General features: G+C 33.6%; 1 protein-coding gene across 2 annotated transcripts in view; it reads left to right on the top strand.

Annotated features, from left to right (window-relative positions):
• Fkbp14 (peptidyl-prolyl cis-trans isomerase Fkb14) overlaps positions 1–14,813 on the top strand; it is a 60,966-nt gene that overhangs the window by 43,187 nt on the left and 2,966 nt on the right. For both annotated transcript variants that reach the window (XM_077402668.1, XM_077402669.1), the window contains exon 2: positions 12,696–12,859. In XM_077402668.1, the coding sequence (XP_077258794.1) occupies positions 12,696–12,859 (164 nt within the window). The remainder of the gene's footprint in view (positions 1–12,695; positions 12,860–14,813) is intronic.

Raw genomic sequence — 14,813 nt, 5'->3', positions numbered from 1 at the left:
ATCAATAATTGGGAGAAAAGATATGTAAGGCGATAGATAGAAAAAATTATTTCTTCTCTTCTCAGCGTTTTAAGGATTATTTCTGTTTCCTGAGTACATAAATATAAAGTGCTCTTTTGACGAAGTATTATTAAAATAATAAGTAATAAATAATATGCGCGTATATTTCATAGTATATTTACACTTATTCGTACAAGCTTTGTTTGAAAAGAAGACAATTTTTGTCCTCCAGGCGTAGAGTTCATAGCGCGAACATCCTCGGATTGTCTCGGTATAAAAATATCTGTAATTTCAAGTAAAGACGAGATGGCTGCTCAAATAACTGGACTGACCACATGGAAGTCATTTGCGATTCCCAGACGCGCGAGTCTCGACTCCCTTCTCGTCTAACTTTCAGCCGAAGTCTGGTGGAAGACCGAGTGGGCGAAGAGGGAATAACGCGTTATCGCCGCGGATCTATGGTAACTGGTTTCCCTGCCGGCGCACTTAGGGCAACTCGCTAACGCCCATCTAGCCCAGCAGCAGTGGCTGTACGTAGTAGGCGCCAGCAACAGATAAGGGCGCAGTCTATAAATTAATTAGCCTAAGTCTATGGGATGTGAAAGCCGCATGCGCGCGCTAGGAACCTATCTAAATCTGCATTAAGCCACCCCCGCCAGACGAGCACGCGGAATTTACAGCAAGGTACGACATCGTCCCTGCTGCACTACTGCAGGTGCGACGACTAGAGCGTTAAGAGGACACGCCTCCTATTTAACTTGTTAATATTCCTCCCAGAGCACGCCTTTGAGGCGATTAGTGATCAATGGCTCCGAAGTACGCAAAGTTTTCATCTATGATAGACGACATGAGAAAAACGATGGGAAAAATATTATGATAAATCAAAACATTTGAATATTAGGCATTCATGGAGATTATCTTTCCGTAAGATTTGAAAAAGAAACGAGAAAAAGTAAACAGATAAAATAATATGTAACATTTTTATTTTACACGTTTTATATAGATTAAAAGGTAAATTTTGAAATAAAAGATTAAATATGAAATATTAATTATATTTTTGTAAAAAACAATTTATAAATCTATTAAATTTATTAAAATAATTGAAATTTAAACACACTTAAAAATAATGGGAAGATTGAGAAAAGAGATTGTATTATTAAGAACGCATTAAAATATTAAGATTAGGATTAACATGGACACATAATTTTAACATAATCATGTGGTCTTAAACTTGATAAATAAATCTAAATCTTGTAAACTAAACGACGTAATAAGTGTAAAAAGGAAAAAATGTCAAGCTTATTACTTTGCAGTTAGTAGACAGTAGACAGTAGTAGACTATATAAAAAAGCTTTTGCAGAATTTTCTCTCGTTTCATAAGTTGCTAAGAAGCAGCGGAAGAAGAGCTGGAAGTATAATAGCATAATAAGAAGATTAACTTCGAATAATACCGCAAATCTTAATCCGCTATACGACTTTTTACATTGTATGAGATACTATGCGCGCGATAATAACTTCGAGAAAGAAAACTTTGCAACAAGACGTCTCAACCGCTGAGACAATTTTACGCCATCTCGAGGGATGCCGTTGTCGTGTGACAGCGCGTCCCGAAGACACCCCTTAACGAAAACGGGGAAAAATAAATCAATTAAAAAGTCACGGCGAGAAACGAGATGAGAGGATCATCCGATATTTCGATACAAAGATTCTCCCGAAAGAAAGAAAAAAAAGTCTTCTAATGAGTATGAAACTTTATTGATAACTTACGGAAGGCGTCACTTAATTCGATGTAACTTCGTCGTTACGCGGCCGTGCGAACGGTGAAAATAAGGAGATGGCGACGAGTCGCGATAAAAGTTCAAACGAGGCGGTTTTCCCATAGCCGCGCCAACGCGCCACGCGCGGGGAAACGTGAGAGCGTCGTCGCGTCTTAACAATCGGAACGCTTTTCGAAAAACTTTTTCAATCTGTGCGAAAGTTTATAGTAATTTCCTGTGACGCAGTTTGCGGAACTTCGGGCCGTTTTAAGAGAGAGCTTGCGAGACGGGGAACGCGAAAGCGGGAGGATCGTCGCGCCGCCGTCGCCGCGCGCATCCATTTCTGATCTTTTATCCTCGAGGACCACAGGACGGTCGTCGAGCCGCCCTTTGTCGCCCGCGAAAATTGAGGCGCCGGGGGTCTTATGAATATCTTATGAATGCATATAAGCCGCCACCACGGTATTACACGGTGTCGCCGTGTCCCGTATAAGACGCCGCCACTGAAAAATGGCCCTTTCTTACTTATCCAACGAGCCCTTGATGGGGGCCGATCCCGGCGCGTCGTCTCGCTGCAACGTTTTCACTTTTTCGCGCGTTACGCCCGAGCACGGCGGCTAATCTGCATTTATAACATTGCGCCGCGACGGCGACGCTTTATCAGGTTGTTTATGCGAAATTCTCTTGCATTACGCGGACCAAACCAGAAGCCACGTGAAAGGATGAATAAATCTGTTACCTTCCAGTTCTTAATCCTTTAGATTTGTGATAGCTACTCATAAATATCACAAGCAGGATATTCCATCGTCCAATTTAAAAATTGAAATTATCTATTATTGAGTTTAGACGTAACTAAAATATGAGATATATATCTTTTAATTGGCAAAAATTGAAATTTTTTTTAACGCATTTGGCATAAACACAATTTGAAACTGTTAACGCAAAAAAGAAATTTTTTTGTATAAAAAATCTTGCATGTGCTTTAATTTACTAAAATAAAAATTATTACAAATTTTTTAAAGTGTATCCTTTGGAATATTTTTTGCTAACTTAACAAATTGCAATTATTATGGTGTTCTAATATATCTCTCTTTATGTTATCTTTTTAATAAGATAACAATTTAGTTAACACAAAAGTGAAAGAGATTAATTCTTTAGACACGTGCGTATCTCCGCAAATGTCTTCGATAAATGACAACGAAGAAAAATATGGATGCGCAAGACTTCGTTTCAGATATGGAGAGAGAAAAAGAGAGACAGACAACGTGGATTATCTCGATCTGTATTGTACCCACGTCGTGATAGATCGATATCGCGGATGGTTCAAATTGATAGCGGTACAATAAAAAGTTTTTACAACGTACGGACGTAAAAGAAATGCGCGCTTTGTAATAAATGGACTCGGGTATTATTCCTACGCGGATGTAAAATGCATTCTGTTATTCGCGGGAGAGACATATTTCTGTCACCAAGTATCAAATGCACCGAAGCATGTTTTAATAACTTCCTTTAGTCTGCTGACTAAAATTAAAATAAAATAAAAATATCGATGACTTTCTGGCTCTAAACAATTTATAAGTGAATTTTCTGTGTTTCTTTAGAGGACAAATCAAGTGATAAATTAAATATGTCGTAAAAGATAGGGAGGCGATGAGTAGCAGGTGTGCGAGAACGAATTATTTTAGCTCGGTTATTGAAAGCTTAATTAAGTTGCGCATATTTTACTTACCATCCTCTGCTATAACGAAGTGTAATATGCAAATTTTGGTTTCATCTTGTTCCATTTTTTCGTCGTGAAAAATAGTTCTCAACAAGAAAGGAAATTTTACGATTTCTTCTAAAATTTATACATACATGCTACATTTTTCATAAAAAATTATGTTGTTAAAATTAGAAAAGTTATAGCCATTGTCTTGTAATTATATTTTATTTCTATCCATGCAAGTAGTATTATAAAAATTAAAATTCTCGTAGAAATTTTGTGTAACTATCAAATTCTGCAATGTTTTTTCATGTGATTTATATCAGATCATATATGATAGCAAAATTATAATTATATTTAGGGAGACTGTATATAAAAAAAAAACATTTTTTATAAATAAAACAGTGGTTTAATGTGCGGTTAATGTTTTTCTCTTTGAATAATAAATGAATAGCTTGGTAGAACTTGATACATATGAAAACGATCTTTTGTAAATTGCATTTTATGATGTGAACAAGAAGCTTAAGGATGTCCGCTTAAGGATGTCCGGATATCCAGGCCAAGACTCACAATCAGTCAGGGTCGACACTTAAAGGTGTAATGAATTTTTACGTTGTTGCTTGTTTCTTCCAACATAACGACGACACTTTAGGCAAGTCGCATAAGTGATGGCTAAAAGTGATATAATTAATGATTGCTCACAAATAAGACATTACACGTAATATCTCAAGCAAAAGTTATCTGCGATTAAGACCTTGTGATGCATCTTCCTTTACAGCTTTTTTATTTAAATGTACAAGAAGAATAAATCTAAAAATTTCTTTATTATTTTTTAAATAAGATTAAATAATAAAATCGTTCTCACAGTTATATTTTTGCTTTTTAGTTGAGTATTGTGATATGATACTTGCTTACTAAAGCAACTAACGTTGAACATTAAAAAATTGTTAAGAAATAATACTTTACTACATTTTTATTCAGAAAAGATCAAATTTAGATATATGTACAAATTATATCAAGGTATTTACAATTTTAATGTACAGTGCTGCAATTAAATATGTTATTAAGAAATAATAACTAATATAAGAAATATACTATGGTACGATAGCGGACATGTCATCTCTGCAGACGGACTGACATTTCAAAGAACAATCGGGACTCTTGCCGCCTTAAAAAGTAAACCCTCTTGGCGTGCACTCTATCAATTCGGTGGACAACGGCGAAGTCGGGTATCGGTGAGAAGCACTTTGCAATCGCGGAGACAGGGATAAGAATGGATTTCACGAGCTTTCGTCCGGGCGGACCTTATGAAAAGCTCAAAGAGGATCCTCTCCTTTTCCATTTTCCGTGAATATACGTGGCCACGCGCGTCGCGCCAGCATATAGCGTGGCCTCGATACGTAAAACCGTGCAAAAGTGCTGCGCTACCAGGGAGGAATAAATTTAAATATCCCCGCGGCCCTTTGATATGTTAACGAGAACCGTCGCGGGCAAGGGGAGCGATATTCTTTGATAGCGATTCTTTTCGCCCTCCCCGCGCGGCCTTCTTTTTCCTGAGATCTTCTCTTCCGGCCAGTCTTGTCCCTCAACGTCTATACATTATTTCTGACTTTTTGTGGTCTAGTCTATCCCTGCCTTCATCTCTCTTTTTCCTTTTCTTCTCTGCCTATCTCTCTTTCTTTTTTATCCCCCCGTTGGTATTTCCGTGTATAGCACGATTTATGTTTCCCGAGAACGCCTCGCTCCACCTGTGAACAAGTATATGCAAATGCCATCGGAGAAAAGCTAACTAGTTTTTTGCGCCCGCGTCTTTTCATTTTTTTTTTCGTTTCAGACAAAAAAAATTCTGTCTTCCATTTCTGTCACAGCCGTTGCTTGTGTTACCTCGTTCTTTCTCTGCTTTTTTTATTGACACTTTTTCTGTCAGTTCTTCTAGGAATTCAGTTTACTTAGTTTTTGCACCAAAATATTAATAAACAATTAATTAAAATTTAATAAAGGTTTAATAGACATATCATGTATTCTTAACGCGCGTAATTGTAATCTCTGATAATTACAATTAAATAATTATTTTAACGTTTGCTCGCAAAATTTTTCTGAATCAAAAATAGTCTTAATTTTTAAATTACATTTAATCCCGCTTACTGACATTTACTCTTAGTACAGTTTACATGCCTTTTACGTAATACATATTAACGTATGTACAAGCGACTCCCGCGGGAGTATCATTTGAATATTTAAAGATATTTTACCGCGATGCAGAACACAGTGAGAGTTCACGAAGCGCGTGCACAAAGATGTTGGAAGAAGGATGACAACGGGATTCGGTCCTTCGAAATTTTTTATCTCTTCGTGGCCAGAAGTCCCAGAGCAATTGTTTCGCCCGCTTCTCTTAGCGTTTTGTTCCTCTTTCCTTCTTGATCTCTTTGTTTCTCTTCTTCGCGCTCGCGAGCGTTATTCCTTGTGCGCTCGTGACATTTCACAAGAATGTCTATTCGCCGTACGTCCGGAACTCAGACGTGCTCGGTCTTTTTTCGGTTTTCCTATCCTCCGTCCTTATCTCTTATGTAATCCGTACTAGCGTAATTTGTAATTTCCTTGGCACACCAATGTGCCGCCTATCGCGTCTATTACTACTTGTTGAGCACTTAACAGGAAGTATTCGGAAATCTGAAGATGAAATACTAATCGAATAAAAAGGAGCATCGAGCCGTAACAAGGTGTCGTCAGTGTTAAAAATTCTGTATTATAGTAAAACGTTTTGGTCCTTTATCGGACCATTTTTAGTGTCGCATAAAACTTAAGTCAAAGTCGGTAAAGTTAATTGAAAAAAATGCATATTTATGCCCGCGTGTAAAATATATAATAAAAAGGATTACAAGATTAAAAATCAATCGAATAAAAAGGCGCATCGAGCCTATATATTTTACACGCGGGCATAAACATGCATTTTTTCAACTAACTTTACCGACTTTTACTTAAGTTTTATGCGACACTGAAGATGGTCCGATAAAGGACCCAAACGTTTGTTATTTTTACTATAATACAGAATTTTTAACTCTGACATCTTGTTACGGCTCGATGCTTCTTTTTATTAGATTGATTTTTAATCTTGTGAGCCTTTTTATTATACATGAAATATACTAAATTATGCAAAGGATAAGAAACGTTTTAATTATAATAGTATTTAAAATGTAATATTTAAATACATTGTTAAATTGTTAACCAAAAATTTTTTCACACCACAAAAATAAAATATGTTTGTAGTGTGATTGTAGAATAGTAAAGTTAATGTAATTATTTAAAATATTGCAGTTATAAAATATTTTTGAGCGAAAAAGAGTCACTATTCAACTAATAGAATATTATTACATTTTATATAAATACTAGCTGGTTACCCGGGCTTCGCCCGGGAGTCGTTTTTCTTAAAACGACTTCATTTGTGTTTCAATATCCTTATTATGGACAAACATAAGGAATGTGTCTTATCAAATATAGTAAGACTTCTTTTTTATAAATATTCTTCTTATATAACGTAATAATTAATGAAAACAAAACAATGATAATTTAAAAGAAATTTATTTGTGTTATCCATACAAAAAATTATAAAAATGATCAAAGTTTTAGTTTTCCAATAATTAACTCACAACTTAGCATCAATAAAAAGTATTTAGTTGTGATTGGTTTGAAGGCTTAGTATTTTATGAATTATTTTATTTTGTCTACATTAATAGAACTAATTACATCAATCATAAAGCACCTTTTACTTCTCGAAGTTTTTTTATAGACCATCATGGAACGGTACAAAACTGCATCTCGTATATGTACTCTGAATTATCCTATAAAATGCAAGAAATAGCTAATTGATCGGAAATAGCCATCTCGTCGCTAGATGTATCTATGTTGACAAGTACGATATTGATTTAATACTAAAATATATGGTTATAGAAGTCTCGCCAGTCAATTAACTGAGAGACATCGCGTAAAGCGATAATTTTAACTTTTTGTTAATAAAATAATTATATATAAACCCAGAATGACGTGTATATTATGGTACATATTACCTTATTAGAAAATGTTCATATTGAGATGCATCGAGAATTATCACGCCTAAAATTATATTTCTTACTTGCAAAATTTAGCTTTAATATTATTTTAAGAAGTTTAAATATAGAGATTTTCTAATAATTTTATATTTGATAGTTTATTAAAGTGTGTTCAAGTAGAAAGATGCTCTCAATTATAGAAATATTTTTGCTCAAAATTAGATCTTTTATAAATTAATTTTTGAACATATATAGGGATAATTAAATTTCTTTTTTGCCGAGAGAAGTTTCATAAATGCTTGAGAGTCATTTATCGAAGAATAACATTTGTTTTTAATTGCCTTGGCTCATTCAAATATAGTCAATATACGTAACATTCAATTTAATTGCTTGTGAAATGAAAACTGTCTCGATACGGTTAAATAAGCAATATTTCTGCCTGTTGAGAGTTATGTTTGATTTTTATGTCTATATACAATTTCAACGTTTTATCATCAATACATCGTTATATTAACAATCAGTTGGGCAAAAGACATCGAAACGCAGTGATCATGTCTCGTATTGGAATTTCAGTTACGCTCAATACTGCATATAATATGTATAACGTGAATAATTTGACATTACTTTTAATAATACGGATGCATTAATGGTGTATGAACGGTAATACAATTATATAGTTATTATTTATCGATGAACTGAAAATATATATAATTTATGTCACCATGCTCTTCAGAATTTAGCGAAAAGTTTAAGGAATATATAAAAAAAGGATACTGCGCGTTAAAACTCTCTCGAGCATTTCTAGCAAAAGTGTTATACATATACTGATGCCGTATGTAGAAAAAAAAATACAATTAGCCATAACATAATTTTATCATCGATTTTAACATGTTAGAATTATTTAGTAGTCATGAATAATATGTAACAGAAGTTTACAATTAAAAAAGTCACTATGATTCCTTGGTTTATTTATAAACATAAATATGTTATACAATTTTTTTTTAATAGCAACTATATAATTTTGCAGTAAATAAAGTCTGGAGCGTTTATACATACATACATATATATATAAATCTCAATGTTTTTTAAAGTAAGTTTTAGAATTAAGAAAATTTTTACGATGTCCGCATCTTGCTTTATTAAATATTTTAATAGTATTTTAAACTTTTTATACATTATTTTTTCTCAAAAATGATCTTTGATTATTACATATTATTATATTATAATTTGTAAATTACATCTCTTTCTTTCTTTCTCGACAAATTATTAGTGTCAGAATAAAAAAATATTTAGTATTGTCTTTTCAAGAAAAATGACATTGGCTACCCTCGTGATAAAATATTGATGTTTTCTCTTGAAAATGTCGTATAACCGTCCAACAGCCGATAATGCATCAGACTTGTACCGGTTTTATACATGTTGGAAAAACTATCGTGCTGTTCTGCGATATCGCAAATCTGGGATAGGAGAACCAGAAAATATTTTTCGATAGAGTCAATGTGAAACTACGTGAAATAAAAATAATGATCGTACCCTCATGTATGTATACGAACCTTTATATATAGATAAATATGTATGAAATATATTAATAAGAGGCTAGATCGGAATGGGATCGAGTGACATAAATTTTGTTTTTTGTATAAATACGGGATAGCTGATGGTAAATTTAGATTTGCGTGTAGAATAAGAATATAAATATTATTAATAAAATTATAATGAATGCGTATTACAACGACAAATGTCACGGAAAAGGCGCGTTATTTATTAATATGGCGAGTCACTGGAAAAGTATACTGCCCTCATGATAGGGACTTCGTAGCAAGGTAGCCGAAAACCAATAACGCTGAAAATTGACTATATCATCTGCACTCAGGACGGCGGGAAAAATGATCGGCCCGATGATATTGCGCCCACGATACTCAATATAGCTTTTCATCCCCACTCGCAGTTAACGTATATCTTGATAAAGTGAAATTGAGCCATACGGAAATCAAGTTTAAGAGTATACAAGAATAAGTCTGAATAAAAAGGATCGTTCATAAATATCTCCAGTAACTCGAGATAATCGGCAATAATGGGAATCATATAATGAATATTAATATTAAAGTAATAAATCAATTGAAAATAAGGAGCATAGAGCCGCAACAAGGTGTTAGCGTTGAAAAACTTGTATTTATGATAAATTAATCTACAGACGTTTCGGTTTGTTGCTAGATCATCCTCAGTGTAGAATTGCAAAACCGGTAAAAGAATAAGATATAATACGCATAATTATAATTACAAAAAGAAGCCGTAAAATGCATAAATATAATTACAATAATTATGCGTATTGCGTCTTAATTACGAATTGTCTTAATTACAAATTTTTTATCTTTGACTGTCTTGTAATTATATTTATGCATATGATGGCTTAACTTCTTTGACTTTTCTGTGTGATTATAATTACGTGTATTATGTCTTAAATCTTTTATCGGTTTTGTAACTCTACATTGAGGATGGTCTATATAGTAACAGACCGAAATGTCTGTAGATTAATTTATCATAAATAAAAGTTTTTCAACGCTAACATCTTATTGCGGCTCTATGCTCCTTATTTTTAATTGATTAGTTAATCTTCTGAGCCTTAGACACTTAATTAAAATAATATATTAATAAATAATAATGAATATAAATAATAAATATAAATAATATTATATATATAAATAATAAATAATAATAAATAATTAATAAATAAATATAAATAAATCTTCTTTATTGGTTTGTCTTTTTATAGGATTATATGTGTGTGACGTATATTTTTAAGTATGATCTGCACTCCTCTTTTTGAATATTTTTAAAACACAAAAAAGAATCACAAGAAGAGAGTTACATTACATTGCAGCTACAGTTTATTCAGAAAATGTAATGCCTTTCTTTCATTCTTCATGTTTATTCCGAAGCGAGAATATTACGTATAATGAAAACGAATGAAAGGAATGTTCAGTACACTTTTATTTTTCAATATAATCTCCACGCAGTACGAGCTTATTTTACCACATGCACAAGTGGACGAAGATTATATTATATAAAAATGTGTGTAGACAGAAAATCTTCTTTAATTAAGTAAAATTTTTATATTTCCTATTAAAAATATTCCATGAAAAATATATTGCATCTCTGATGAGAAAATGAGAAATCATAAAATAATGGGAAATCCTATCCTTTCTGGATTTCTTTACATTTCTCTATCAAATACTCTAGCCCTCCGAGAGGCCACACCTTTTTTTTTAATACGCCCCGGCCACACTGGGGTGGCCGCAACTCCAGACGAATTCAAAGTCTTATAATTTCAATTAATGTACGTAAAAATTCATGAAACATCTTAAGGGTGTTGTTAAAAAATATGCGTATGGTACAGAACCCGAAATGTGCTCGAGGTACAAAAATATTGTAATTTTTGGTCGCGATAAGGAATATACACCGAGGCCATACTGGGGTGTTCACCACCCCTATAATAATTTTCAAATGTTTACCAAACATAACCGACATGGCTTATACAGCCTTTCTACTACGCGGATCTTCGAGAGAAGGACCCAACTAGGGATCCTGGGCATTCTTGGATGGAATAAGAACATTGATTATAAAGCCTATCTTAAAAATATTGGGCCTTGAACTTTTGTTGGGGTGGCCGCCATCCCATGTAGCCTCGAGAAGGGCTAGAAAATTTGAAATATAAATCTATCGTATATAAATAGATAATATATTGTAAAAATATGGTGTATTGTATACAAAAATATATAAATAACAGACACTTTTTATATATACGCGTAGAGATTGTCCATGTTGCTTATGAAGTCACTTTAACTATATCCAACTTTATATTCCTTCTTCACTTCTTGTTTCTTCCTCTGAAGTTTACATAACTTATCTATTCGCATATTTTCAATTCTTAAGTCAAATTTTATCACACTGCATTTTTACATCATTTTACTCGATTTATATTCGTGCACAAAGGCTTTCCATATGATTGCATTTGGTTGTATGTGTCGCATGTTAATTTCAGCTCGTATGTGCGCCGACCTCGTGCCTTAATCATAACCGTCTATGTCAAGATGCCTTGAACGAGACCCAGGGAATGACGCGCAGCATCGGTTTTGCCTAAATAGTTACCGCGCGCAATATAAATAGATTAGTAAATTAAAGTTTGTGAGAAAATTTTCTTTATACAATAGAAATATTTTGTTCTGTGTATGTGTTTGCATGTCATATTATGCCTGCTTTAAAAAATACTATGACTCTTCCTTTTGCAAGTATAACAGAACTACAGAACGCGTGCTCAGCCTTTACTTGCATTATGCATAATTCTTCTGACGCATAAGAAACCGTCAGTTTTGGCATTAAAAATTATTGCAGAATCTTTCTTTCTCTCTCTTTTTTATCTCTTTATTTTTCACTTCTTCTCTCTACGTTTTTCAAACCGACAAATTGACATTTCCAGTAACGATCTAATCCTTTAAGACTTAGCGCGAAATATTGAACATAGTCATGCGAACTGATGCATTCGAGGGCGTTAGCACAATAGTGAATTCTTGGCAAAAGTTCGCGGTGCAGCGAAATGGGACTTGATTGTTCCGCGCGTTTTCCAATTAGTCGCTCCTCTCCTTACGCCACCGTGTCGCCTTTAAGTCTCGACATGAATAAATCGTCGCGAAACTCGTTACAACAAACGTTTTGGTGCCTTGCTTTGAAACGAGGAAGTTTACTGTAGTTGACGCGATGTAATGCGAATAATTTAAAGACTGAGTATGTTCCGTTGTAATTGAAAAAGAAAGAATTCATAGTATTTTTTAAAGTAGGCATAATAATTTGTAACCACATACATACAGACGAAATATTTCTATTGTAGAACAAAAATTTTCTCACATACTCTAGTTTACTAATCAATTTTCTCAAACTGTACGTTTTATGCCAATGCATCGCGATTTAAGAAAAAGTGTTATGAATAAAAGTAACACTTGTTCAAAGCTTTTCTGAAAACACACACACACAATCAATCATTTAATAAGCAATATATCTTTGTATCTCTTGTATCTTGTATCTTGAGATATAAAAGAATCCATTTAGGTACTTAAAGAAATATGTTTGATATATTTTATATAATATTTTATATAATATAATTTTAAGTAAAATTGTTCTGTTTTCTTGTTGCAGTTTGGATAGAGATCAACCGTTCACATTTCAGCTTGGTGTAGGACAAGTTATTAAAGGATGGGATCAAGGTCTCCTGGATATGTGCGTAGGCGAGAGGAGGAGATTGACGATACCACCTGAGCTTGGATACGGCGAAAAGGGTGCTGGAAATGTTATTCCTGGTGGTACGATGACATCTTTTCATTATTTCTAAATTTTACTTTATGTTTAATATTTATATTGAACATATGTTTATATTTAATAGTTTGATATTTATATGTAATATATTTGCATATTGAGAGAGGTTTGCGTATCTACAAAATATTATATCGCTTAATCTTATATATACATATATATAATTCTACATATATATAGGGTATATATATATTAATAATATATAGATACTATAATTTTACCACTCTTCTATACGCTCGCGAGCCAATGTTTCTCTAATCGTTCCAAGTTCTTCTGCCAATCGAAACACGCCCCAATAGGTGTATATTCGACAATCAACTGGACTTCAATAGTGTACGTCGCGATTAAAAGGCGTCACGCTGACGTGAGCATTTTTTAAATTACACGTGAGACCATTTTTGCGCGCGCGAAAGGATTAGCGTGGAGTCGGCGGAGAGGAAGGGGAAAATGGACAGTACCGGACAGGTCGATACAAGGGTAGTCGTTAGTAGCAGAATCGAAGTCAAAAATGCAATTGCACGGAAATCCAATAAAGCCATCGACCATTAAATTGAGCATCGTTGCCTGGCTTTCGGCAACGGCGGGATCAACAATGATAAACGATTTGCCTTTTTCGCAGAGCCCTCGCGCGCGAGTAAATCGCCTGTTACGCTCTAGCCTCTTTGTTTATTTTTTAATTATTTTTTAATTACATGATTTCTCCACGGGTTTATTTAAAATCGATGCGCACTTCAACTGGTTAAATTATGATAGTCTCGCGAATTTGTAATTATGACGATTTCATTGAAAATTACTGAATAATCATTTTTTCGATTTAATTTTTACCGTAGAAACATTGAAGTATATAATAACATTTAATTGATAACTAAATATATTTATTTATACATAAAAAATGTATTTGCATAAGAAGCAGAAAAAAATCAATGTACATAAATGCCGTAATTAGCAATACAAATATACAAATGTAATTGTATAATCAATTCTACAATCACGTTTGCTATGACTCACGTTTGTTATGTAGTAGCTCATTATATACATGTATATGTCAAGCACGAATTTACGCGCGTTTGGCAAATTATTGCCATCGAAATGTCCTTTCTCGTAGAATACGATGATAAAGAAGACTAGAGGGAAACGCGAGGATTGGAATATTCTCATCATCCCTCTCCATTTCTCACGTTCAATTTCCACGGCGACAGTGGCCGGTTACACCGAGCGGCGCATTATTATTCGCCGTATTAATTTCACTCGTTTAAGTAGTGAATAATTAAGCGCCATATTTCATTAGGGCCAGCTTAATCGCGACGGGACCATCCATAATTAATGGCTGGACGTGCCGAGCGCGCGTATGCATTCTCTACCGCGCCGAACACTTCGTTAGCCCCTTCCCCTGCCGAATTTGCTGGTCATTGTTATTTCGGATATCTATAGACACCATTATTGGCGATCAAATTTCTGTGTGTATTATTATTAACGTTTGGCCGTGTCTAGGTGTCTGCGTGTGTAGTGTACTTGTGATTAATTATACGTTTGTTCAATTCTAAATTTAACAATGTATATTTTAGGTTTTTTTTGCTACACAATTAGTATTTTTGAATATCGAAAACTTCACAGTGACAAGTTGCATTGTATCCATTGTTATAATTACCAGAACTTGATAGAACTTTGGTAGAAAAATTATATAATAGAATGCTGTGTAAAAAGTATGATATATTTTTTATTAGGCAGGAGGGAGGGGAAAATAATATTTTAAAATAGACGAACTATATTTCCACAAAAAATTAAGTTGTCCACATTACTGACGACAAGAAAACATTTTAAGCAATGCTAACATTAATTACATTAAAGGGCTATTTCAAAGAGAAATAACAAGATAATGCAGAGGAAGATATTTATAGTATTTAAATTTATACAATAACCATTACAATTAAATTTTCTTTTATA

Source organism: Temnothorax americanus, unplaced genomic scaffold (genome assembly GCF_048541705.1).
Source record: "Temnothorax americanus isolate GAGA-0224 unplaced genomic scaffold, ASM4854170v1 Scaffold16, whole genome shotgun sequence".
In the NCBI taxonomy this organism is placed as follows: Eukaryota; Metazoa; Arthropoda; class Insecta; order Hymenoptera; family Formicidae; genus Temnothorax; species Temnothorax americanus.
The sequence above is the reverse complement of the archived record's forward strand: the minus strand, read 5'-3'. Positions and strand labels throughout refer to the sequence as shown.